Source organism: Acipenser ruthenus, chromosome 7, assembly GCF_902713425.1.
Source record: "Acipenser ruthenus chromosome 7, fAciRut3.2 maternal haplotype, whole genome shotgun sequence".
Lineage (NCBI taxonomy): Eukaryota > Metazoa > Chordata > Actinopteri > Acipenseriformes > Acipenseridae > Acipenser > Acipenser ruthenus.
In genome coordinates, this window is record NC_081195.1 from 37,678,616 (window position 1) to 37,705,486 (window position 26,871).

The 26,871-nt window shown below is 44.4% G+C and overlaps 1 protein-coding gene across 6 annotated transcripts in view; it reads right to left on the reverse strand.

The window, feature by feature from the left end:
• Positions 1-200: 200 nt before the first annotated feature.
• Positions 201-26,871, reverse strand: part of LOC117415328 (non-muscle caldesmon-like) — a 61,652-nt gene continuing 34,981 nt past the window's right edge. For 2 of the 6 annotated variants that reach the window (XM_059026886.1, XM_059026887.1), the window contains 16 exons: positions 26,202-26,314; positions 18,179-18,328; positions 17,363-17,762; positions 16,606-16,650; positions 16,402-16,446; positions 16,258-16,299; positions 15,509-15,633; positions 14,854-15,124; positions 13,816-13,962; positions 9,994-10,037; positions 9,251-9,335; positions 7,756-7,893; positions 7,297-7,389; positions 5,972-6,058; positions 4,006-4,043; positions 201-2,210 (listed from right to left, as the gene is read on the reverse strand). In XM_059026886.1, the coding sequence (XP_058882869.1) occupies positions 2,180-2,210; positions 4,006-4,043; positions 5,972-6,058; positions 7,297-7,389; positions 7,756-7,893; positions 9,251-9,335; positions 9,994-10,037; positions 13,816-13,962; positions 14,854-15,124; positions 15,509-15,633; positions 16,258-16,299; positions 16,402-16,446; positions 16,606-16,650; positions 17,363-17,762; positions 18,179-18,328; positions 26,202-26,272 (1,812 nt within the window). In that variant the 5' untranslated portion in view covers positions 26,273-26,314 and the 3' untranslated portion in view covers positions 201-2,179. Of the gene's footprint in view, positions 2,211-4,005; positions 4,044-5,745; positions 5,796-5,971; positions 6,059-7,296; positions 7,390-7,755; positions 7,894-9,250; positions 9,336-9,993; positions 10,038-13,815; positions 13,963-14,853; positions 15,125-15,508; positions 15,634-16,257; positions 16,300-16,401; positions 16,447-16,605; positions 16,651-17,362; positions 17,763-18,178; positions 18,329-21,138; positions 21,330-26,201; positions 26,315-26,871 lie in introns of those variants that run through there. The other 4 variants (XR_009329149.1, XM_059026888.1, XM_059026889.1 and 1 more) reach the window with 4 other exon arrangements.

Consider the following 26,871-nt stretch of genomic DNA (forward strand, 5'->3'; position numbering starts at 1 on the left):
AAACAAATATGCAAGTTGTGCAGAAAATATAGACAAAAATAATGAAATAGATTGTACAAAGAAATGTGCACTGCAAGTAAACACGGGACATTACAGCAACGAATAACATGTACACAAAATAATGTGGTAGTTTGTGCAGAACATAATAAGCCCCCTTAGGGCATACCCACTGCAGTACAAATAAACACACAAACACACTCTTCTTGGACATTAGCGATTTATTGTGGTGGCTGTTTTTTCACGATACATTGCTTAAACAAATACTCTGCATGAAGCTATCTTCCACACTGCAAATACCCAGCGTTTACAAAAATGGCAGCATTTGCAGACGATGCAAAGACAAAGGCTTTGCATAGGCTAGTTTTCAGCCCTCTACAATATTTCGAGTGCAGTTGCGTTTTTATATGAAAACAAAAAAGAGAAGTACAAATGAAAAGAAAACAACATCACTTCAAAAAACAACACCACCACTAGAAGCATCCGAAGCATCTTTTGTCTCGGTGTCTTTCCGTTTCCCTTTCCTTGTCTAGGCACAGGTTCAAATGACAACTGGCAGTGGTAAACCCATCATATCCCCACTGCCACACTGCTATAGTCCCTGCATTCACTTGTGATCCACAGTTGAGGCCTTGCTCATACAAATGATCTTACTGCCAGGAATTGCTAGGGCCGCCATTCAAAAAACGGTTGTTTTACGTGAACCAGTTTTTAATCTTGCGTAGGTAGATTTTTTATTTGTTGAACCTTAAAAGTGTGCTGCTATGGTGACTGGCTCTTCAGACAACCAAAGTGACCTGCAAATTCAAACCTGCAGACCAACGGCAGTTAGTGTACACCCCGCAAGATCAAACTTCTGTGTAAGATCACTGTTTGGGCGATTACATTTTTCGTTATCATTATCATGGGTTCTTAATTCAAGTTGCAAATGAACCAATGATGTTGTTTTCTTTTATTGATTCGAAATGTAATTTTAATAATTTAGGTCAGATTAATCCGTCTGCAAAAGTTTCTTGAGGAAGGGTAGTCCGGTAGCCTTGTGCGATATCATTTTGTAGTTTCTTTGATTACATGATGTTAAATAAAACATCTAAAGTATGTTTGTATAGTTTTAAAAATAATAATAATAATTATGTCTCAATTCTAAAATACTAGGTGATGCAAAACGTTGGGCCAGAGCTGTACAGTTCATTTGCAATCTTGTGGGTCTCTCTCTCTCTCTCTCTCTCTCTCTCTCTCTCTCTCTCTCTCTCTCTCTCTCTCCCCCCTCCGATACTGTCTTCCTTGATTACAAGCACACTTTGCAAGGATGGCACTGAATGGCTTGCTACCCCATTACACATTGCCCCCCGCCCCATTTTATTGCATTTATTTTTGCAGTGTTTTCTCATGTATATGGCCAACCCAACACATAATAATGACCAAAAATGTGAAATGTGTCTTGCAGTGCTTCCATTGATAGCTTCAGGTATGTATCTTTGTTACAACAAAACATGACATCTGAAATAACAAGCTGTGAAATAGACTATAGTGTAAATATTTATTACTAGATATATGTCCTAACATACATTGGAGCGTTCTACTGCCAATAAAAAGTGCCGTTTAAACTAAACCTCTCAAAGCAATGTGTGCATGTGTGTTGAAACCTCTGACCACCTCTTATAATGTCTTCTAATCTTTACCACTGTAATCAGTACCACGATCAGCATTTTACTTTGCTAGCAAGATAAACTCGCTGTATTAAAAGTTATTCCCAACTGCAGAAAGGAAAGAGGAACAATCTCCTTGTTCAATAGAGAATCGGATCAGCATTCAAACGTCTGTCTGTCTGACACTGCAGTGAAAAAAACAGCCCTTTAGCGATTGTCGTCTTTCCTTTCTGCAGTTCGTAACATGAAATAAAATACAAACAATCAAAAAAAATAATAAAATGACTTGATATCGATATAAACGTTTCAAATTTCACAGCATATTTTTTTTAAAGAAATTAAAAAGGTCTTGTGCAAAGGCTGTATACTTTAAACATGACTGTATAAAACTGTGGCCGTTTTGAGCTAATATCATTTTTTTTCTTTTTCTTTTTTCCTGGGCTATTGCAAAAAGATTTTTGGTATTAAAATATAAATAGAAAAAAGGAGAGTCGAGCACTTTGACGTATTGACGTATGTTTCTTCCATTCTCCTCAAACATCTCTTAGGGTCGGTGTCCCAATCCTGCAAAAATAAACACAAAACTGTCAACGACCTGAAAACATGCCAACACTTTGGGGTGCAAAGTGTTACCAGAGTGAGAGACCCTCAATCTTTATAACACTTTGCTGTGCTTTTACTATGGGAAACTTTGATAAGTTTATCATGGTTTGTATTTTCAATATACTTTACCATACCTCTCTGTGCTTTACAATGCTTCCCTATGCTTTACCAGACCTCTCTGTGCTTTACAATGCTTCCCTATGCTTTACCAGACCTCTCTGTGCTTTACAATGCTTCCCTATGCTTTACCATACCTCTCTGTGCTTTACAATGCTTCCCTATGCTTTACCAGACCTCTCTGTGCTTTACAATGCTTCCCTATGCTTTACCAGACCTCTCTGTGCTTTACAATGCTTCCCTATGCTTTACCATACCTCTCTGTGCTTTACAATGCTTCCCTATGCTTTACCAGACCTCTCTGTGCTTTACAATGCTTCCCTATGCTTTACCAGACCTCTCTGTGCTTTACAATGCTTCCCTATGCTTTACCATACCTCTCTGTGCTTTACAATGCTTCCCTATGCTTTACCAGACCTCTCTGTGCTTTACAATGCTTCCCTATGCTTTACCAGACCTCTCTGTGCTTTACAATGCTTCCCTATGCTTTACCATACCTCTCTGTGCTTTACAATGCTTCCCTATGCTTTACCAGACCTCTCTGTGCTTTACAATGCTTCCCTATGCTTTACCAGACCTCTCTGTGCTTTACAATGCTTCCCTATGCTTTACCATACCTCTCTGTGCTTTACAATGCTTCCCTATGCTTTACCAGACCTCTCTGTGCTTTACAATGCTTCCCTATGCTTTACCATACCTCTCTGTGCTTTACAATGCTTCCCTATGCTTTACCAGACCTCTCTGTGCTTTACAATGCTTCCCTATGCTTTACCAGACCTCTCTGTGCTTTACAATGCTTCCCTATGCTTTACCATGCTTTCAAGGTGCTTTATTACACTTTGCTGTCCTTTTACTGTGGGAAGCTTGTATAAGGACACTGGCTAGTTGGAGACCCCCAGATTCATGTCATTAGTGACCTGAGCTGGAACTGAACTCCAGTCTCTATGGGGCTAGCAAATCAGCCCCTTTATTAAAGCAGCAGGGGAGGCCAGTTTAACAATGCATTAAATCGAAAAGGGATCTCTGCGCCACTTGAGCTCAGCAAAGCAGAATAGCTGCAAGGTCCACTTGCTTTTCACCTCAGCACAGGGCTGTAATGTGACAACGCAGCAGCTGTCTGTGATGGGGTACAATGTGACAATGCAGCAGCTGTCTGTGATGGGGTACAATGTGACAATGCAGCAGCTGTCTGGCTGCGATGGGGTACAATGTGACAATGCAGCAGCTGTCTGTGATGGGGTATAATGTGACAATGCAGCAGCTGTCTGGCTGTGATGGGGTATTTCAGGATTTGAGGCTGGCATCTCACAGGCACAGCATGTTATGTAAAGTATTGGCCCTGCTGCGTGGTTATAAATAGAGAGAGCGCTGTGCCAGTGGGTAAAAGCCATACCCAAAAAGAAGAACGAACAGCAGAGATTGAAGGGCGATGGAAATCACGAGTGTGAGACACAAACACTGCCCATCAATCACTGCGTGACGGCCGGGGAGTGGGGGAGGGGGAAATCTGTCCTTAAACAAGTGTGGCATTTTCCTATCCTCTATAACTGGATATGAAAAGGACACATTTTAAAATAGCCCCTCCCGTGAGCTTGCCGCCCCTCTGAGGCCTGGGTTTTCCACACTGCGTCTCACTCACCGTTGGTATCTGATTTTTTCCCTCCCTCCAGCTGTTACCTGCAAAGACACAGCCATGAGAGAGGATTTGTTTGTTTTTTAAAGTGCTGGTTTAAAGCTTATGTTTTTATGGAAGCCATTCTGGACTGTGGTTGATGATGACAGCAACTGACCGATATCAAACTGCATGTATTTATTTATTTATTTATTTATTTATTTATTTAACCAGGTGATTTACCCATCGAGACCGAGGCCTTGTTTACAAGGGGGTCCTGGGAAACAATACAGGACAAGCAATTATAATGTACAAACAACACAATAAAGTTTGGGGACTCAAAATAAATACAAATTCTGCCAATTGTGGTGGTGGGGGAGGGGTGGGGGTAATACAGCTGAGGAAACTTGAATTCAGGAGACAAGATTTCAGCGAAGTTGCCTCAAACTAGGTCTCCCGGTCTCCTGGGACCAGGTTTCAAGCCACTGTTCCTGAAAAAGTGTCTTTGTGTTCCCTCAGCTTGAGAAGGATTCTGTAAACTTCAGGGAGTCACAAAAACAACCAAATGCGAGTCCAGTTACACTGCTAGATTCAAGGCATTGTCGCTCTACTTATGGGTTTGTTTCAGAAAGACATGTACAGAAATGGGCACATTTATTAGAACACCCCATTGCTTCTGTAGCTTTCATTTGTTGTCTAACTAAAAATCTTGGAGAATTGTCAAATTAGTCTAATTTAATGGATGACTTTAATCTTACACACATGCAATTAATTTCAAATAGTCAGAGAAAAGGAACACAGAGACACAGATGGTAAAATGCAGGAGACTTTTCAGAAGTTGTTTAAGATGCCTGATTAAAGCACAAAGCAGTCTGACATTTTCACACACCAGTGCCTACTGTTTCTATATCACTGATTACTGAGGTTCTTTTACATGAGATACACTTTCAAAAGTGCCTGTATAATAATGCAGGGTCCAGTGATAGGAACCGGACACAATCAACAGCAGTCACAAAGTAAACTATGCGTTCAATTCTTTGAATTCTCTGATGATTAGGGTTAGGTTAAGGTTAGGTTTAAGGTTAGGGTTAAAGACATAACATGCAATGATGCACAGTGATTTAAGGTACTTAAAAAGAAATAAAAAAGCATGACCATTTGTAATTTCTCCAAAACATGCGTAAACTAGCGGTTCTTAATTCAGTTTATTCATCAGCTTCGATATTGGCCAAATGCTTCTTTTTTGTTTTTTTAGCTTTTCAGGGTACTTTGTTTTGGACACAGTTAAACCAATATCTGGATATTGAAACTGAGGGTAACGTTCAGAAACGGTGCACAGTGCTTCGGTTGGGATGTTTGTATTTCATATTTCATTTCCACTCATGTAGAATTCTTAGGGCTAGCACATGACTCCGTGTTCACTGGGACAGTTCCGTCTTTCCAACTCACACCCCACTGCATTCTGGTACGTTTCACCTGTCTCTTGTTTCTTTTCTTTAAGAGAAGCAGGACTATACTTACCAATATGCGCTGCAATGGGAGTTAAAAAGCAGGAGCTGTCCCAACCTGGTGAGCATTTTTTTGTCTGTGAATTTCGTGCAGATTAAAGGTGCGATGCAATGGCACAGGCTGCAGACAAGTGGCGTTGTTCAACACCTGCTGCAGAAGGAAGTGAATCTACAGTGCGGTTAACAGCATGAGAACGGACTGGCGACCAGGGCCTTCATTCAGGGGTTCAGAGAACAGGAATGCATTGGAAATGTTTACCTCTTCTGCACATCATGAGAAAGGGATGAAGCCAACTAGCTAAGAGAAATCTTTAAACAGAAAAAACAAACAAAATGCATTGTTATTTAGTGACTCCGGGCCATCACCACACACCACAGATTTCATTTAACCAGGGAGCGTACCTGGCTTGCATTCACTCATATCTGTACTGCATTGTTGCTTCTACATTTCAGTGACTTATTATTGAGTTTCTCTTTGCCTTTACCTTGGCACGGGTGGTTGATTTATCTGGGGAAGAAGGTTTGTTTTCCCATAAGCTGCGCTTGTTGGTTACATCTCCAGGCTTCAGATCCTGCAAGAGGAACAATGGAAACAGATGAGAAAGACTGTTGCTTGGCTATACAGTTGCACAATATTGATACAGCTGGTTTAATGTGAAGAGGCCAGTCACAGTGATGGATATCCTTCTAATAATGTTTTGGTATTGAATGTGTAAGTCTTGGCAAGCACTTTTGATATAAAAACTGTGAACCATGTTCATGACATCATATGCCGTGTCTCTTTCAGTTTTGACCGTGCTGTATTCCGCATGTCAGCACGGCTGACCAGGTCACCTGCTTGATCAAATCATACCCGAGGCACCTCTCGGAATCCCATTCAACTGCCGTTCGTTCAAAAAGGTGACATCACAATGGGCCGCATATCTCTGCCACCTTTTCCCTCATTTCAGTGAAATTGACAATGGACTAAATAAAGGCTTGCAATGATTAGAAAACAAAGCTAGCTGGATTTAATAGAGTTATAGGACTGGAAGTGTCTGTGTAGGGGTTATAAAGAGACTCCTTAAACAGCCTCAGTCCGATCACTTCTACTGCTGATATTCCGTCATACACAGACGTTCCCCATCCTCTAACCCTATATCAGCAATGTCCCGAATAACAAAAGGGTTTTGCGTAATTGTAAAAACAAGTAAAAAGGCCTGTGTTGGTTTGGTTTTCAGTTTGAATTCCCGAGAGTCGGGGTCACTGCACCTTCAGGGAAGCAGGCTGTGATCAGCTCTGTTCAGGACCCAGTCCAGCAGGAAAGAGACAGAACTGCAGCAGAGAGCAGGAAGGAAAGAGGGGCCTGGCTCTGCAGGAAGACAGGGGTGCAAGAATGAACACCGAGAAGAAGGAAAGGGATCAGCTAGTGGAAAGAGAGAGAAACACGCATGAGATTAGCAGAGGAAAGATGATGGGAGATGCAGACTGCTGGTGAAAATAGATACACTCTTAATACAGATGTCTCTGGCTGAGCACCCTTAAAGCAATACTATTTGGTACCATGCTGTACTAAAGAAAGTGCTCTGTTTACATGCTTAAAATCTTGTATATTGAGTGGTGTTTCTGACAGGGCCAGAGCTTGAGCTGTAACCTCTATCCAGATCAATCGTTTAGATAACATTGGCATTAGATAGGATTTCCTAACTAATGTTGGGAGACACTTAGGCAAGTGTAGACACTACTGACTGAGCAGACAGTTGTGTAATACAACCCCAGGACTCCGAAGCCCCCAGCACTGAGGGGAGCGCAGGATGAGAACCACACTTACCGCGGGCTTCCCTCCGGCTGTTTTGCTGTCCGGAGTCTTGTTGAGCCAATCGTTAATCCGACTGGCCACCCCGACCTTCAGGCCAGCTGTCTCCTGGAGCAAGGGGCAGAGAATGAAAGGGTTAGAGCTCAGCACAGCTCAGCTAGAAATGCAGCGTATCACATCCCTGCCTAAACGCTACAGCAACAGAGGGCACACATTTTGTATTAGAGGTATTAAAATTGGAAGCAGTGGTAATATTGCTAGTGCTAATAAGAGGTAAGAAAATGGAGTAGTTAAAATGGAGCCAGTGATCATTTGCTAATAAAGCCTTCTTTAGCACTTTGAACCTTGCTTTAAATAGGGAACGGTGATAATATTGCTAGTGACAAGAGATGTTAAGCCTTGTTCAGCGCTCATTTAAAGAGGGGCTGAGCTTGTGCTAATAAGAGGTGCTCTGGTACCCCGGTGCTGTGTTACCTTGTTGGGGGCTCCAGGGCTCCCGGGAGAGCTGAAGACGTTCCCTTTCTCCCACATGCTCTTCATGTTACGGACCCCCTCCCCCACCACAGACAGGTCGGACGCCCCCGGCTTGGGGTGCTTGATCTCCTTGTTGGTCTGGTGAAAGAGAGCAGCATGCAGAACATCAGGTCTCGCGGCCAGCAGGGGGCAGACACAGAACACAGAACAGGGCAGACACAGCACACAGGAGGGGCATACACAGCACACAGGACAGGGCAGACACAGGACAGGGCAGACACAGCACACAGGAGGGGGCAGACACAGCACACAGGAGGGGGCAGACACAGCACACAGGAGGGGGCAGACACAGCACACAGGAGGGGCAGACACAGCACATAGGACAGGGCAGACACAGCACACAGGAGGGGGCAGACACAGCATACAGGACAGGGCAGACACAGCACACAGGAGGGGCAGACACAGCACACAGGAGGGGCAGACACAGCACACAGGAGGGGGCAGACACAGCACACAGAACAGGGCAGACACAGCACACATGAGGGGCAGACACAGCACACAGGGCAGACACAGCACACAGGAGGGGCAGACACAGCACACAGGAGGGGCAGACACAGCACACAGGAGGGGGCAGACACAGCACACAGGACAGGGCAGACACAGGACGGGGCAGACACAGAACACAGAACAGGGCAGACACAGCACACAGGAGGGGCAGACACATAGCACACAGGAGGGGCAGACACAGCACACAGGACAGGGCAGACAGCACACAGGAGGGGGCAGACACAGAACACAGAACAGGGCAGACACAGCACACAGGAGGGGCAGACACAGCACACAGGACGGGGCAGACACAGCACACAGGAGGGGGCAGACACAGCACACAGGACGGGGCAGACACAGCACACAGTAGGGGGCAGACACAGCACACAGGACGGGGCAGACACAGCACACAGGAGGGGGCAGACACAGCACACAGGACAGGGCAGACACAGGACGGGGTAGACACAGCACACAGGAGGGGCAGACACAGCACACAGGAGAGGGCAGACACAGCACACAGGACGGGGCAGATACAGCACACAGGAGGGGCAGACACAGCACACATGAGGGGCAGACACAGCACACAGGGCAGACACAGCACACAGGAGGGGCAGACACAGCACACAGGAGGGGCAGACACAGCACACAGGAGGGGGCAGACACAGCACACAGGACAGGGCAGACACAGGACGGGGCAGACACAGAACACAGAACAGGGCAGACACAGCACACAGGAGGGGCAGACACAGCACACAGGACAGGGCAGACACAGCACACAGGACGGGGCAGATACAGCACACAGGAGGGGGCAGACACAGCACACAGGAGAGGGCAGACACAGCACACAGGAGGGGGCAGACACAGCACACAGGAGTCAACAGGGGCTGCAGTAAGGCTCAGTGCTGCTCTTTCCTGCACAGCGGAGGTGTACTGTCAGCGCTGCTCTTACCTGCACAGCGGAGGTGTACAGCTCCAGCTTGTTGTCAATCTTGGAGACCTGTAGAATCGGGTGCGAGCTCTTAACACTGCTGCTGCTAGTCACAGAAACACAGAGTCAGTACTGTTGAGCGTTAACATGGGGGTTAAACTGCCTCCTTATACTAAAGATGCTCTTATTACTGTTTTAATATGGACTTTACTCGGGCTGTGCTGACATTTGTAACTGCCTTTAAGAAGTATTTATCAGCTGGTATTAAAGAAATCCATTAATTAATGTGTTGATTTCAAAACAAGAAACGCTGTCCTTCCCTCACCTTTACAATGGAGTGCCACTCAATGGCGATTAACTTCGAAGTCGATTGGAAGTGAATTTTCCTCTCAGTACGGGAGTGAAAATGTCAGCGCCCCGGCTGAGAGGAAAATGCGCTTCATATCGGCTGTATACGTTAATAGCCATTGATTAGTATTAGTACAGCTGTGGACAAACGTTTTGCATTCCCCTATAGAATTAACAAATTTTGCTTCATGACGTTGAATGAAACCTGCTGAATAATGTTAGGTTAACATATTGAATTACACACCGCTTTGTAGTTTTCCATACACTTAACGAAAAGCTGGCAAAAATTGAAAAATGTGACATTAGGAAATCTAACATGAAATACTGCACTACTATTATGGCTTCCAGTGATGCTAAACTTTTGGCCATAGCTGTAACCTGATTTTAAGCAGCAATAAGCAGGGTAACTAACTTACCTTTTCTGGACTGATTTGTTCAAAAACTCTGCCCTCTCGCCAATCTGTAAATACATATATTATTATTATTATTATGCATTATATATATATAATTACAAACAGATTTGAAGATTTATTTCCATAATCAGTGTTGGATTCAAATAACATTCCCACTGCAGAGCAGACTGAGTCAGTCCTGGTTTTACATTCCGCTTCACCACACAGGTTCTTAAGCAACAGTCTGTGTGTCAGATTAATCTCTTAATAAAGCCTGCAACATCTTACACTGCTACGCAAAATAAAATAAAAAGGTGTTCTTACAACGTGCATTATATACCATTATTATTCATGATGCACTGAACTGCCCCTGCTTAAATAAACCAACACTAAAATTACCACTAAATGAACACTAGCATTCATTCACATGTCCTGCAATGACCCTTTGAGGACACTAGATGGCAGCAGTGCTGTGGTATTGAAAAAGTGGCCTGTTTCAGACCTGCAGAGAGCTTGCGTATGAAATATAGGGAGTCTGTTAGCTATACAGGACTCACACAATCGATCTGCAGCCTGTTAGTCTGTGCAGAAATATAGGGAGTCTGTCACAATGAAAAAGCCAGCACTTGCGCATATTGATTTTAAATTTGATTCACAGTTGATGATTGACTTTCCAGCGGGCATCTACTGTCTGATAGAAGCCAGCTAGAGCTGGAAGCTGATTGGCTGATGATACTGACTCATTTTCAAATACAACAACATGTTGTAATCAGCCACTGTTTTGCAAGGTTCTGGGCCTTTCTTTAATTTACTCCTGTTTTTTGAAAGCGGTAAAACGCCTGTTATTTGTACAAAACTAGAACCTAACAACTAAGTGATGCATTTCAGGTTATTTTAAGAGTCTAGAATAAAACTGTAAGTGTTTGGGTGATGTAAAAATCTGAAGCTTGTCATTATCAGCATGTGATTGAATGCACACCCCTTTTATTGATCGGTTCTTAATTCAAGTAAATAAACTAAATGTGTTGTTTTCTTTTGCAAATACTCTGGAACAGCATTCCAGTGTATGAAACTTGGGACCTATGATTTAGTTTACTGGTTTTTTTTTTTTTTTGATTACCAGGAAAGCGTAACACCAAAACTATTTAGCATAACATGTCTTTGGCTTGGGAACCAGTGGAAAATATTTATGATAGAGGGTCAGATAATTTCTTCAAAACGGTCCTAAAGGAAAACGTCAGCCGTCGCCAAAGTAATGAGAGTTCTTTGAATAGCTCTCACAGGAAATGCCCGAATTTCAAGCATATTTGTCAATGACCTCTCCCCCGTGTCCCTCCGTGTTTGTGTTTTCTGTGCAGTGCTCAGACTGGAGATCAGGGCTCCAGCTGAGCTGCACATCCCTTGCTTTGGCTTCTGTCTGTTCCACTGCTTTCACAATAAAAGAACTGGTTATCGAACCTCCTAATCGAGTGCTTGTTCAAACGGCTTCTTCTTAAATTTGAGAGCGACTCAAGTATCACGAGGTGGAAACTGACAATTTGGACGACGTCAGTAAAGTTTAAAATTAAAAAGTTTTGTGTACATTTCAAAAATAAAGAAAGTTACCATAATGTGTATTTGTGGGAAAGCATTGTAAACCCCAGAAAGGTATGGCAAAGGTCAACTATGGCAAATGTATAGTATAATCATGGGAAAAAAAACAATGTTGGATGGAAGAATTCTGTTGTGGCAGGGTTAGGGTTAAGGGACGGGGAATGTAAACAAACTGGACCGTCAACCGCTTGCAATAAGATGGACAGCGGGCTAAATTATGGAAGCTGATACTGGGGAATAAAGCGTTAGGAGGAAATTGAACAGGAATGTGGGACACTGCAGTTTTAAAAAACACTTAACTTTCATGCAAATGCTCAGTTAACCCACTAGAGGGCACAAGAAATTGAAACAAGGAATGTCAGTACCAAGTTTCAACACAGCTGGATGAGCCAGGAGTCCAGCTGACACAGTCACAGTAGTCTGAGCTCTGCTGGCACAGCCTGGCACTTGAATCTGCATGTTTTATCCTCAGCACAGAGCTAAGGGGCCAGTGATAATGTTGTGAATTCAAATTAGAAAACAGACACACTACAGGGCTCTACTGTTCCAATAACCTCAAGTGAATACAATTACCTATGCAACAAGCATGCAGATCAACACATACAAAAGTGAAGCCACTGCATCTGAAAACGCCGTGCACAGTGCATACATACAGTGAACAGCACGAGAAAGTCAATTTGCGGAAAGGATCAAGAACACAGAGACATGTTAATCTGGTGCTGTTTCCTGCTTAGTGCTGTTCTAATCCATCCCTATCCGTACCTCTACGAGTATGTGCAATACTGTCACAACCCCTTTTCACTGATTAAAGATCTTTTGCTTTTATTTTTGTTTGGGATATGCAGATATATCAGTGATAAGTAAGGATGTCTTTTTTTTTTTTTTCACTGATTTCACGATTTCCCTGAAATGTATCCACTGCCGTGTAATATGCAGCTCCCTGTGAAAACTCTGAATGAAATGGTGTAAATATACATATGTTATATTGCTTTAAAATAAATACCATAAGGGGCTCTCGAGTGGTGCATCCAGTACAGGCGCTCCGCGTGGAGTGCAGGATGCGCCCTATAGCCTGGAGGACGCCCGTTTAAGTCCAGGCTATTCCACTGCCGGCTGTGGACAGGAGCTCCCAGGGGGCGGCGCACAATTGGCCGAGCGCCGCCTGGGTGGGGAGGGCTTAGGTTGGCCAGGGTGTCCTTGGCTCACCGCGCACTAGCGACCCTTGTAGACTGGCCGGGCGCCTGCCTGCAAGCAGCCCAGAGCTGCTTGGTCCTCCGACGCTGTAGCTCTGAGGCGGCTGCATGGCGGGCCTGCAGAGTAAAAAGAAGCGGACAGCTGACGGCACACGTTTCGGAGGATGCGTGTGTTCGTCCGTTCCTCCCGAGTCAGCGCGAGGGTGGCAGCGGTGAGCCAGGCTTAAAATTGGGCATTTCAAATTGGGGAGAAAATGGGGTAAAAAAAAAAAACAATTGGCGATTCCAAATTTATAATAAAAATAAATAAATAAATAAACACAGCAATCGTTTGCCTTATTGAAGCACTCCCTGTTACACTGCATTCAGGAACCTGGCAGCCAGTTTAGTTTGCTTCCGGTAAATCATTGAACAAAACACTGCATAGAGCTGCACCATTTCTTTACAATGTCTTCAATGAAAAAGACACCAGCTGCATCAAAGATAGGAAATATTTGTATTTTGTTGATAATTCACTGATGGTGAAAATAGAAGGTCTTTATAAAGTGGACATAAAAAACAAAATTACTACAATTTCGCCTTCACTGTTTTTCATGTAAGCATTTAAATATTTATGTTGTATAATAACTCTCGTGAAAATGATCAATTTTGAATGTGACCACGTTCCCATTTTGCCCTGACGATAACTCTATATAAACTGCTGCATCCTGGTACCTTTGCTGTAGGTCACATGGTCTGTTTGCCATGTCAAGAGTAGGGCAGGATATTTTTCATTGTAAAAAATTGCTTATTTCTCTGCACTGCATGGTCTAAAAACAGGCATTCCAAGATACTTCACGATTAAACATACTAAAATATTTATTAAAGCAGAAATAAATAGCATTGTCACATTCAAAATCACATTTCTCTAGTGTTATTATACAAGTATTATAAATATTTAAATGCTTACCTGAAAAACAGTGCATGCTAAGATGCAGAATATTCTGTTTTTTGTATGTGTAGAAAACACTGTCCCAGACACGCCGAGAAACATAAACCCCCTTCCCACAGCGGCTCTCACCTTCAGTGAAGACCCCCGGGGGCTGACACATTTGAACGGCTTCTTGCCCTCCCCGTCAGGGGAAACCTCCTCGGTGATCTTCTGTCTCTTCTCAGCTGCCTCTGCGCGTCTCCTTTCAATCTCCTCCTTCATCCTCCTCTTCTCCTCCTGAGGGAGAGGGGGGGAGAAAGAGATAGAGAGAGGGGGAGGGGGAGAGGACGACAGAGAGAGAGAAAGAGACGGAGAGAGAGAGAGAGAGAGAGGGAGAGAGAGAGCTCTCATTACTCTATCAGCTGCTAAAAGCCTCTTTTCCAGATCTGCTGCTCAATATTTCTACAGAAAGTCATTCCTAAGGGAGACCAGACTTAGATAGCACTAGTAGGGTAAAGCTTCACTTCGTGAGGTTTTGTACAGGTGTCGTGCATGATCATACAACTCATTCAAAACAATGCAATGTCTGCACATGTAGAGGCATCCCGATAGAATATCATAGGAGTAGCTTCTGAATACCAGAAGCTCGACTCTGTAGCACTTCTAAAATCATGGTGCCAGTTCAAGAATTGTACAGAAAAAAACATGTAGCAAGAAATATGACAACATCACATTGAAGAAAATAAATAATGTATCACATAGATGTGTTTGGTTTTGTTTGAAATATACTGTATATCTTTATCTGTGTTATTACCTGAGACAAATGTCCTTAATTACCAGTTAATAAGATGAATTACGTTTCCCATTTTTACAAACACTCTCAGATGTGTTTCTGATGCTCTCTGCCGTTCTTATAAATTAATCACACCTAACACCTCTGAATACCATTCTGTGGAAGTATTATTTTAGAATTGTTGTTGTTTTTTTTTTTTCTCATAACAATTTGGAGAACACAGTTTGGGGAATGTGTCCCCTTAGAATCTTTACTCATTTTCATTCTCATTGGCCACATCAGATTTGAAAAAGCAGTCCAGTGGACCTCCAGAACAGTCGCGTCTTCTCTCCCTGAAATCCCCAGTCCTGTTTCTGCCCGCCTCCTCTCCCCTGCACCCCGCTCTCGCTCCTCACCTCCTCCCTGGCTTTCTTCTGGGATTCCTCCTGCTTCCTGAGCTGCTCCTCCTCCTCCAGCACCTTCCTCCTCTCCTCCCTCTTTCTCTTCAGCTCCTCCAGCTCCTGCTCTGCTTCCTGCTGCTTCAGCTTCATCCTGTGGAACTCCTCGCTCTCCGTCTCGTCCCTCCGACGACGCAGCACTTCCAGCTTGTGCTCCGCTTCCTGGCGCGCCGCGTCCGAGTCCTGTTCCGATTCCACGGGATCCGGGATCGAGCGCAAGCCGCCACGGCTGGGGGACAGAGACACAGCACCGTCAGTCAGCCAGCCAGTCAGTAGGACACACACACGCACACGCACACACACACACGCACACACAGGCAGCCAAGCCCTGTATCAGGTAACCGTTCGGCTTACTGCTGTTAAAAATGAATGGGCCTTGTTAACCTGCCGCTGTGGTCAAAAGTTTAACATCACCTAGAAATTGACAATTAAGACATCATTTAAAAAAAAAAAAAAAAAAAAAACTGTATGAACATAATTTATGTAATCAAAGAAACTACAAAATGGCATCGCAAAAATCTATGTGAATCCCTCCCAAGTCTCTGAGAATAGTAAAGCACTAATGAACCCCAGTGCCGTGAATCCCTCCCGAATCGATGACATCACCAGCTACCTGAGGCTCCGCTCGGGTTTCTTGTGCCTGTCAGGGGTGTCTTCATGGAAGTCTCCCCCGTTCTGATGCTTGGGCTCTGGAGTGCTGATCACCTCAACCTCCCTGCGCTTCCTCTCCACCCGGACCTGAGCAGAGAAGACACTCCATTCAAACATGCTGAGCAGACACCTCAGCAAGCTGCACCTGGCTGATTAAAAGCCTCTTTTCCAGATCTGCTGCTCAATATTTCTACAGAAAGTCATTCCTAAGGGAGACCAGACTTAGATAGCACTAGTAGGGTAAAGCTTCACTTCGTGAGGTTTTGTACAGAAGTTGTGCATGATCATCACTGGGCTGCACTGGGCTGATTACAAAGGTCAATAAGCAAGACACAGAACAACACAGAACAACACAGTGATAAACTGTCTAGACATGATGCATTCAGAATCACCAGGCATTAGTTATTGACTTAACAAACAGATGACAAGCCTTGATTAATCTCTCTCTCTCTCTCTCTCTCTCTCTCTCTCTCTCTCTCTCTCTCTCTCTCTCTCTCTCTCTCGTTTTAACCCCTTCCAGTATGCAAAGAATTCAGGGCTTGTTGTTCAAACGGTTTCTTCTCTAATTTGAGTATCACGGGGAGGAAACTAACAGTTTGGATGACCAGATCCAACCTGTCAGTGTATTTTAAACCCTGTTTCGTGCACCTCATTGCAATAATAAGAAAGCAGATCTCAGATTTCTCTCAGTCGCTTATAAAAAATGTATACCTCTTCTTCCTTGTAAGATCTAGGCTTTTCTTCAATCACTTCCTGTTGGGTTGAAATAAAAATCTGATTAAAACGGCGCTGCTCGGGACACAGCACAGCTCACACTTGTTTGTGTGTGTTTTATTTTCTTGATGTTTTTCGTACCTCCGCTCTCTCGTATGACCTCTTCGGTTTATCCTCAATCACTTCCTGCCAAACAGAAATAAACAAAACATGTCAGCTGTTGTTACCCTTCAAACGACTTTTCCAATGCTCAAATCGGGAGCTTGCTGTTTGAACGCTTGAAAAAATCGTTGGAAGAAAAATGATAAAAGAGACAACAGCATTAACAGCGTGACGGCCACACACCTCATCTCTCCTGGAAAACTGCTTCGGCTTCTCCTCGATGACGACCTGCAAAAAATTAACAGGCCAGTCAGTGACAGTCACCCCCTTCACTGCTGACACAAAACCAGAGCGATTACAGGGGTGTTCTGATACTCATACCCGCACCCCTTTTTAAATGACTTTTATTAAAAACAAACAAAAATAAACGTTTAAATGACTTATAAAATAAAAGCATCTGTAATGCACAGTAGAATTAGTATCTAGTAATTAACATGTTTTATTCCATTGAATTAATACCCAACAGCTTCACATTTCTTAAAGGTAATTACTCACACCTCAAATCAGAAACATAAAAGAGTAGATCACCTGCATTCACAGTATCCACCTGCTGGACAGATGGACGGGTGAATCCAGACATCCACAGATTCGGATGCTCTTAATTAATTCTAAAGAATGATCTTTTCAATTTTCATCATAACTGGGTAAGTGGTTCTCTAGATATACAGGACGCAAAAATATAACAGATCAACAAGGGTTCAAATTACTTCAGAGCTTTAGCTACCTGACACATCAAAGAAAATGAAATATTAAAAAAAAATAAACAGTGGATTAGTCAAGGGCCTTTAAACAGTAAAGTACACGTACACTTTTACACCAGTATGCATGCGTACAAAAAACAAAAGCGCTTTAAAATGTCAAGCTTGTTTTATTTCTCCGTGCATTTCAACCCACTGTGTGTCTATAATTCTACCGGTGCGGGTGTAAAACAGTAGCGTACCTCTGTAGTCATGTAAGATCGTCTCGGTTTCTCCACTATCACCTCCTCCTGCTTCTCCTCCACCTCTGGCTCCTCTTGCGGTTCCTCTGGCTCCTCTTCCTGGGCTGGCTCTACCTTCTCTTCCTCCTCTTTGTCCCTCCAGGCATTGCGCTGGTTGGTTTTCTCCTCCTCTTGCTGGTACCGGCCCCTCCTCTCCTCCTCCTCCTCCTCCTCCTCACGGTGGTTCGCCTTGGGGAGGCTGATGGTGGGGTCGAACTCTTTCTGCCTCTCTAGCGCCTCCTGCAGTCTCTTCTGGCGCCGCTCCTCGCGCTTGTCCAGCTTTTCCTGGAGAGAAGACTCGTCTTGGGTTTGGGGGGGAGGGGGGCTCACAGCGATACTCTGCTGCTCTTCCTCCGCCACACTAAACAGACAAACACAAACTCGTCTTGTATCCCAGCAAAGATGCAGTACAAGGCAGTGCCACTATTGGCTGCTGTCTCTGTTTAGTGTTTTGTGACATTGAGGACTTACACAATTCTGATAGAAGAAACAGAAAATGCAGAAGGAGAGAGGGGAGAGAGTGGAGAGGAGAGGGGAGGGGAACAGGGAGATGGTGAGGGGAGAAGGAGAGAGGGGAGAGAGTGGAGAGGAGAGGGGATGGGGAACAGAGAGATGGTGAGGGGAGAAGGAGAGAGGGGAAAGAGAGTGGAGAGGAGAGGGGATGGGGAACAGGGAGAGGGTGAGGGGAGAAGGAGAGAGGGGAGAGGGGAGCGGGGAGAGTGGAGAGTGGAGAGGGGAGAAGGGAGAAGGTGAGGGGAGAAGGAGAGATCAGGTTACCTGTTCTGGTTGTTGATCTCCACTTTGTCACAGCTCACGTTGCTCGTCTCCTCCTCTTCCTCCTTGTTGCGCAGGCGGTCCTGACGGGCTCTGCGCCGACGCTCACGGGCAGCTTCCTCGTCATCCTCATCAGTCCTCTGAAACGCCAGCCTGGGACACAAACAGAAGCACAGCACAGCGTCACCAACTCACACACACACACACACACACACACATATATATATATATATATATATACAGTGCTCCCCCTTTATAAGGCAGCCCTTTACACTGTGGAACAGGTTATATGGCTCCCATTTGCCCCATAATGCCATTACACTAATACTAGTAGTCTCGTTATAAGGCGGAACACAAACAGTCTCTTAACTATGGCTCCCGACTACAGCGTTATAAAGGGAGAAAAACAGATTGATCTCAGTTGCATAAGTATTCAAACCCTTTGCTACTGCAGCCCTAAATCAGCTCAGGTGCAAATGATTTGTTTGAAAGGTCACAAAATTAGTGAAATGGTTTCAGCCTGTGTGTACTCAAAGTGGTTTAACTTGTAGATAATTTCCCTCAGGTATATAAAGACTTCTGAGCTGCACCTCACATGGTGATCCAACAAAGCAACCATGAAGACCAAGGAGCTTTCGAAACAAGTCAGGGATAAAGTGGTAGAGAGGCACAGAGCAGGAGAAGGGTACAAGAACATTTCAAAGACGCTGATTATCCCTCTCAGCACAGTGAAGTCCATCATTAAGAAGTGGAAGATGCATCATACCACCCAGACACTACCCAGATCAGGTTGCCCTCCCAAACTGAGCAGCCGGGCAAGCAGGAAACTGGTTCAGGGTGTCACTCTGAAGCCAACAATGACCTTGAGAGATCTGCAAAGTTCTGTGTCTGAGATGGGAGTCAGTGTTCACACATCAACAATAAGCCAGTCACTACACAAAGCTGGCCTGTATGGACGGGTGGCAAGAAAGGAGCCATTACTCAAAAAGCCTCATCTTAAAGCACGTATGGAGTTTGCGAAAAAGCATGTAGATGATACTGCAGACATGTAGAAAAAGGTTTTGTGGTCAGACGAGACAAAAATTGAACTTTTCGGTCTAAATTCCAAGCGTTATGTCTGGCGCAAGCCCAAAACTGCACATCACCCAGTCAACACCATCCCAACTGTCAAGCATGGTGGTGGCAGTATCATGTTATGGTGATGCTTCTCTTCAGCAGGGACTGGGAAACTTGTCAGGATAGAGGGGAGAATAGATGGTGCAAAGTACAGGCGAATCCTTGAGGAAAACCTGTTTGAGTCAGCCAAGACTCTGAAACTGGGGAGGAAATTCACATTTCAGTAGGACAATGACCCGAAGCACAAAGCCAAAGTCACACTGGAGTGGTTGAACATGAAGATAATTAATGTTCTTGAGTGGCCCAGTCAAAGTCCTGACTTGAATCCAATCGAAAATTTATGGCGAGACTTGAAGATTGCAGTCCATCGACGATCCCCAACACACTTATCAGAACTGGAGCAATTTTCCCGTGAAGAATGAGCAAAAATGTCACCATTCTACTGTGCAAAGCTAGTAGAGACTTACACTCTGAATGGTAAATCAGCCCGATCAGCAGTGATCCTCCCCTGATTGTCAGAGCCTGATTTCCGTGGAGAGCTCAATCCCAGTAATCGCACAATGGGCTTGCACAGCTCTGTTCTAATGAGAGCGCAACGTGGACGTCCAAAGCATAGGCAATCTGTTTTCTTTGTTGTTTTTTGGTAGAGCTTAAGGGACCCTTTTAAATGAAGGGCCATGAAGTATTAATAAGAGAAAGCTTGCACCTTTCCAGCTGTATGAATCCTTTTTTTTTTATTTTAACAACGTTGTAATAAACATGTTCACTGTGAGTCAGAGCATTTTGGAACATGATCAGCTACTATGAAACCATACGGCTATTAAAAACTCTCATGATTTGCTTCCATCATGAGCATTTCCATTTGTACTTTCATTACAAGTGCAGTAAAACCATTTTGGAATTGTAAATGAAAATAATTCCTGAAGATGAAAGCTGTTTTCCAGCTCTATAGCGCACATGCAGTGTGGCAGTTCAAGCAATGAAGAGCGCCAAGATTGAAATCACTATCCATCTATCTATACAAACACACACACACACTGACACACACACACATACACTCACACACACACACACTGAAACCCCCCCCACACACACACACACACTGACACACACACACATACACTCACACACACACACACTGAAACTCACCCCCCCACACACACACCTACACCCATACACACACACACACTGACACACACACACATACACTCACACACACACACTGAAACTCACCCCCCACACACACACACTGACACACACACACATACACTCACACACACACACACTGACCCCCCCCACACACACACACACTGAGTCACCCCCTCCACACACATACACCCACCCACACTGACACACACACATACACTCACACACACACACTGAAACTCACCCCCCACACACACACACTGACACCCCTCCACACACACACTGACACCCACCCACACATTGACACACACTGAAACTCAACTCCCCCACATACACACACCCACCCACACTGACACACACACATACACTCACACACACACACTGAAACTCACCCCCCCCACACACACACACACACTGACACCCCTCCACACACACCCACACTGACACACACACAACAGTTTCTAATAGTTTTACCTGAAACTTTAGTTTGAAAAACAATTGATGGCAGGAGTGTGAGACGGTGTGTAAACAGCACAAGGCCCAAAGCCTGGCCTCCCCTTTTATCAAGATAACTAAATCAGACAACATCCCGGTAAACAAGACCTCCTGTGCCTTATAAGAGAGATGCGGGAGCCACTGGCTTAAAAAGGGGCTCACTGCAGCCCAAGCAGTGCTGAAAAGCATTGATAAAGCAGACTTACTTGGACAGAGCTAGCCAGCGGCTTCTGATCCCTGCTCTGTGAGTCATGTCGAAGAGCACAGCAACGCAGAATGCGGTCCGGGGAGCGCTATGCACTGATTTCCACACTCCTTGTTCCCTGATACGGTGAATTGCTCAATTCTTACCAGTGTCCAGAGCTCTGACACTGAGCTGGCACAGTCTAGCAGCTCCTGTGTGTGCCACTGTGAGCCCAAGGTCATCAGTAACAGCATAGCATTGTATTCTCAGCAATACAGAGACAAACAGAAACCCCTGCAGTCTGTGTGGGCGGATTACACAAGACAAACCACCCATGTCCCTTTACCTTTTGCAGAAAGTATTTCCTGTGGAATATAATTGACTACTGTAACCCTTAAGGGACATAATGAATGGAGCGCTTGTTGTTCAAACAGTTTCTTCTTCATTGGAGAGTGACTGAAGTATCACGAGGAGGAAACTGACAATTTGGACGACCAGATCCAACCTGCCAGTGCATTTTAAACCCTGTTTCGTGCACCTCGCTGCAAAAATCATTCTTATTTGGGGGACATGTATGTCCCTTGTGCCTTAAAGGGTTATTGTCTGGGTGGAGGTTTAATTGGTTTAATTAAACACTTCAGCACAGGGTGAGATGAGGTTAAAAGCTCTAAAACCCATGTTGTGAGATAGTGTAGTCCTGTGTGAAGAGGACTACATCTCCCAGAAGGGCACAGCCTTAAATGGTTAATTGTTTAATTAGTTATTATCCACTGCACCTGGCTATCATTGTAAATTAGAGCCAGGTGCAGGGTATTTAAAGAAAGCAGGCAGTTTGTTCTGGGCTGCTGATGTGTGTAGAGGGCTGACTGTGCTGGTGTGTTTGTACAGCTGTAATTATAAAGAAAAGGTAGTGTAAAGTCTTTTTGGTGTGGTTTGTTTTTGGTTTTTGTTTTTGTTTTTTGTAGGTAAATAGCTTAGCTGTCCTGTTATATAGGTTAGATTCCTGTTTTGTGTTTTAGTTTAGTTTTCAAGAAAAGAGCTAGGTGTTTGTTTTGTTTTTTGTTTTTGTGTTTGTTTATTAAAAAAAATAACGGGTCAGCACTGTTAAAACCTTCAAATCCTGTGTCCTGGGTCTGTTTTAAAGGGGCAAAGAACCTGAGTGGGTGCGGTTCTGTTACACTATATATATATATATATATATATATATATATATATATATATATATATAATTTATTTATTTATTTGTCTCAATCCTAAAATTCCAGGAGATGTTAACTTTTGACCACACACACATCAATGAACGAATGATGATGTGATTACTGTTGATTACGATATTCATTTAGGATGTGGTTGCACAGGATACCTTTAGGTCAACTGATAGAGTAGTTCCTCTTTGAACTGCTGTAGCTCTGGGTCTCTGTTAATGGCTGCACTGGGGCCTTGGACTGTGTGCTCACAGAAATGTTTCCATTCTCTTGTCAGCCTGCTTTGTATGAACTGGGGGGTCGAGGAAGCTCAGCCAACATAAGGCATCCTGCTAATCTGCAAAGTAAATGGAGAGGGCTCCGTCCAGCTGGCTCCTCGCTAACATGTGCTGGCACAATATCCCCCCTGTGTTTCCAAAAGCCAGCGAGTGGTCAGAGTGCCCAGCGACAAAGGATTTTGTTTTCTCAGGGGTGGTAATTAAGAAATCCATATATATTAACCCTGTAAATGCCCAAGCATTTTTTAAATGAGAAAAGCTACTGTATTTATGGAACTAGATTCATAACATAGCATAACATACAAATGAATTCCATGTACCAAAAAACTGGTTTCTGCAGGTTCACTAATCCAATGTCCCAAGCCAAAGGCGAGGTCGCTAACGAGGTCCAGTATCACACGGTACAGCCTTCATTGACAGGCACTATCACTATTAGAAAACAATTTGTGTCATTATTGTCAGAGATGCTTATAGCTTATCTAGACAGTGCCAGATAGAAGCCCGCTAGAGCTGGAAGCTGATTGGCTGATGATACTGAATCGTTTCCAATAAAAGGCATATCACTGAGACCCGCATCCACTGTTTGTAAGTGTGACAAGCAGACAGACAGGCATCATCATCTATCCCTAGATCACCAGGCCAGCTGAGCTCCCTGCATGCACTGCTTCCAGGCCTGCTTGGAGAGTGCTCACACTGAAAGGGTCACAGTCTGAGCTCCCTGCCTCGAGAGCGCTCACATTGAAAGGGTCACAGTCTGAGCTCCCTGCCTCGAGAGCGCTCACATTGAAAGGGTTACAGTCTGAGCTCCCTGCCTCGAGAGAGCTCATACTGAAAGGGTTACAGTCTGCAGTAAACGCTACCTTTGCTGCATTCTGTGATACTTTTCATAGTAGCCATGTGGCTGTATTTTCATTTGCTTATCATGGGTTATAACTCAGAGGAGCTGTTTTTCACTCAGTTCGCCACAGACTCCTGAGCAGCAGCAGATGCTCACGTTGAAATAGGAGCAGAAAACCAGCCTTGTTGTAGGAGGGAGCATCAGCCGTTCTGTGTGCTGATAGATAGGCTGATCCCTGGAGCCAGCATTACACTTCAGCCATCAACACGGGCCAATAGGAAATCCACATGACCTGAAGCACTGAAGGCTCATATGTTACAGTGAACCTACGTCTGGGTTTGGTCCACACCACTACTGTCGCACTTTATCTGGGCAAAAGCCAAATCCAATATTCATGTAATGAAAATCTAAAAATATCAAATATATGATTTTCCACAAAAGTCTTTTGTTTTTTTCTTTCAACTGCGCGGTGCAGTAGAGCAGAGGAAGATAGTGGAGTGTAGAGGTTTAGCCGGTCAGGTCACTGACACACACAGGCACTAATCATTGACTTGTTTCGCAAACAGCTAGATGTTAGTGTACACAGAGAAACTGCTCGTCTCGTTTTAGTTTCTGGAATGTCCTGACGTGTACAGTAAGCGCCCACCAGTCTAGTGACAGGAAATCAGGCGATTCCTCTCTGAGCTGAAGAAATACTCAGATGCACAAAACAGCAGACCACTCTAGCCTGTTTTTGAAGATAGGAGACAGTCACGTAGATACAGCAATACTACACTTACCAGAATGCATTGGGGTGTGAGTTGAAACTCTCCCAAAACTGTCTAATTATGTCCCCTCCACCACAACAATTCCCCACAAAGCTCAGGAGAACTGAAGGTTCAGCGGGCGTCCTCCGATCCCACGACCGAGCCAGCTTCCTCTTCTACACCCAGGAACTCGAGAGCGGATGTCAGCAAGTTACCGGCCTCTGGAGGACAAGCCCTGCAGGTGTCCGCTCTGAGCTCACTGGGCGCCTGGCCGGTAGGGTCCACTGTAGCGCGATGTGGTAAAACAGTCCCTGCCGTTGTGCCAGAGCCAATGCGCCACTCCTCCGGGAGGCATCATTGAAGAGGAATGTCAGATCAGATCGAATGGTTTGTAAACATGGAATAAAAATGATGTGTGATAAAGATTTCTATCGTGTCTGTGTCCAGAGGGTAACGCAATGTGACAGTGAAATGTTTCAGAAAGGACAGCTGTACTGTAGGCCCTTGTGGTGAAACCATTAAGTCACATGACCCCAATATGGCACCAATGTTGGGTACAGTTCAACGTGAAGGGTGCCATTTGATTTGCCCATAGCACTGAAAATATGACGTTGCAGCTCAAAATGGTTTATGAGAAATTAGTAGCTTTGAAAGCGCCATATTTTGAAACACTTTACTTAGATTCTTAATTACCATGTACTGTATGAGAACTGAAATAAGATGACAGACACCCTTTAGAATAGTTTACCGGGGTACGTTTGTACTTTTCCCATGCTTTTCCCATGGGTTTGCCATGGTTTGTTTTAATAGGCTTCATCATACCTTTTGGGGTTTTACAATGCTTCCCTATGCTTTGCCATACCCCTCTGTGCTTTACAATGCTTCTCTATGCTTTACCATACCTCTCTGTGCTTTACAATGCTTGCCTATGCTTTACCATGCTTTCACTGTGCTTTACTACACTTTGCTGTGCTGTTACTGTGGGAGACTTGTATAAGGGACTCTTCATGCATAGACAAGTTTCTTTAAACTGCTTCCTGGCGTCCATTGTACTGTACAGCACATATTCTCAACCCTGTCACGCCAAGCAGCTCTCCATATATGGGAATGCAGAGCACTGCATGTTTATGAAAAAGGGAATCCTTAGGCTAAGAGAAACATCCCCATCTCAAAGCACAAAGTTTCCACCCTGGAATACCTTGGCAGTTAACTGAGCGCAGCGATAAAGAGCAACAATGTCTTTTATGGGTAGCTGCTTCTGCACAGACCTCTTTGTGATGATGCTGTGGAAGAAACATCATCAGGCTGAAATGAGGGTCATGTTCCATCACGAAAGCTGCGAGGCATCCCTTGTGATGAACGGGGACCCATTTTAAGCAACAATGTAAGTGAATGCGTCGTGTGTGGGGTGTCTCACTGTATAAGAGGTGTCATCTTGTGCGGTTTGGGCGAGAGGACCGCGAAGCGAAGCTGAGAAATGACATTTCTTACACAAAATCACTCAAACAAAGACAGACTTTATTTTGTCTGTCTACTTGATGTTCCAGCAAAATAATACTGAACTGAGCACCCCTCCCCCCCTTGTGTCATGTGTGCTAGAAGGACCCTGTTTGGACTGGATGGCAGGACATACTTGTGTCATTTTCCTTAGCTCCTTACACACCTACATGTTCAGGGAAAGATAAAATGGCTAGTTTTAGTGAAGGCCGACTCATGATGACAATACAGTTTGGGATAAGCACACACAGGAAATCTATCTGCTTGTTAAATTAGAAGCTGTCTCATGAGGCTCTTGGAAAGAAAGAAAGAAGGAAAGAAAGAACAAAAAATAGAGAAAGAAAGAACAAAGTGTACCACTCTGTGTACAACCACAAGCTCAGAATCTGATACTGAAGCAGGGAGTGCTGGGATGGCTATTGAAGAAGGGGCTACTGAGATGGTTATGAAGCAGGAGGTGCTGGGATGGTTATGAAGCAGGGGATTCTGGGATTGGTTAACTCTGAGAGACAGGAGCCTACCTTTCAGCCTCAATCCTCATCTCTTCGCGCTTTTGCCTCCTCAGTTCTCTGCGGCGTTCAAAGTCATCCATGACAGGTCCTGGGTTGTGCGGTTACTGTCTGAAATGCAGGTCCTGAAACGAAAGAGGAAGAGACTCTCAAAGCTCAAATTCTCAAAGCTCTTTACTCCAAAATGTCATCAGCACAGACTATCAGTGCACTAAACTTTCCTTCTGTTTGTAATATCGGACACTGAGCTCACTGTAGGCTTCGGCACATTTGAGCTGTTACCACAATCAGACAGGACAGTATAAAAATGAATTTAACTCAATGTAAGCTTGAGCTTGAGCATGTTTGAGCTGCTGGTGAAACACTGTATTTCTTTAATAATCTGTGAGAAACCAGATTCTAGTCAGATAACGCCCTCTGGTGTGCATACGATGCAGGACAGGCTAACTAAACTATTTCGCATTGACTTCTGGAGATTGTTTCCTCATATCTGGGCCAATGCTTTCAGCGTTCACAAGACATTCAGGTCTGGGTTCACCCTCGTCCACAGAGAGACAGCGGACACTAGTGCAATCCCCATCACAACACAAGCAGCACCCAGTGGAAGAGCAGCAAGCCTCTGCTTGAGAGAGACCTGGGAGTGAAGCCAGCTTTAGAGATATTTTTACATTCTGTTCATCTG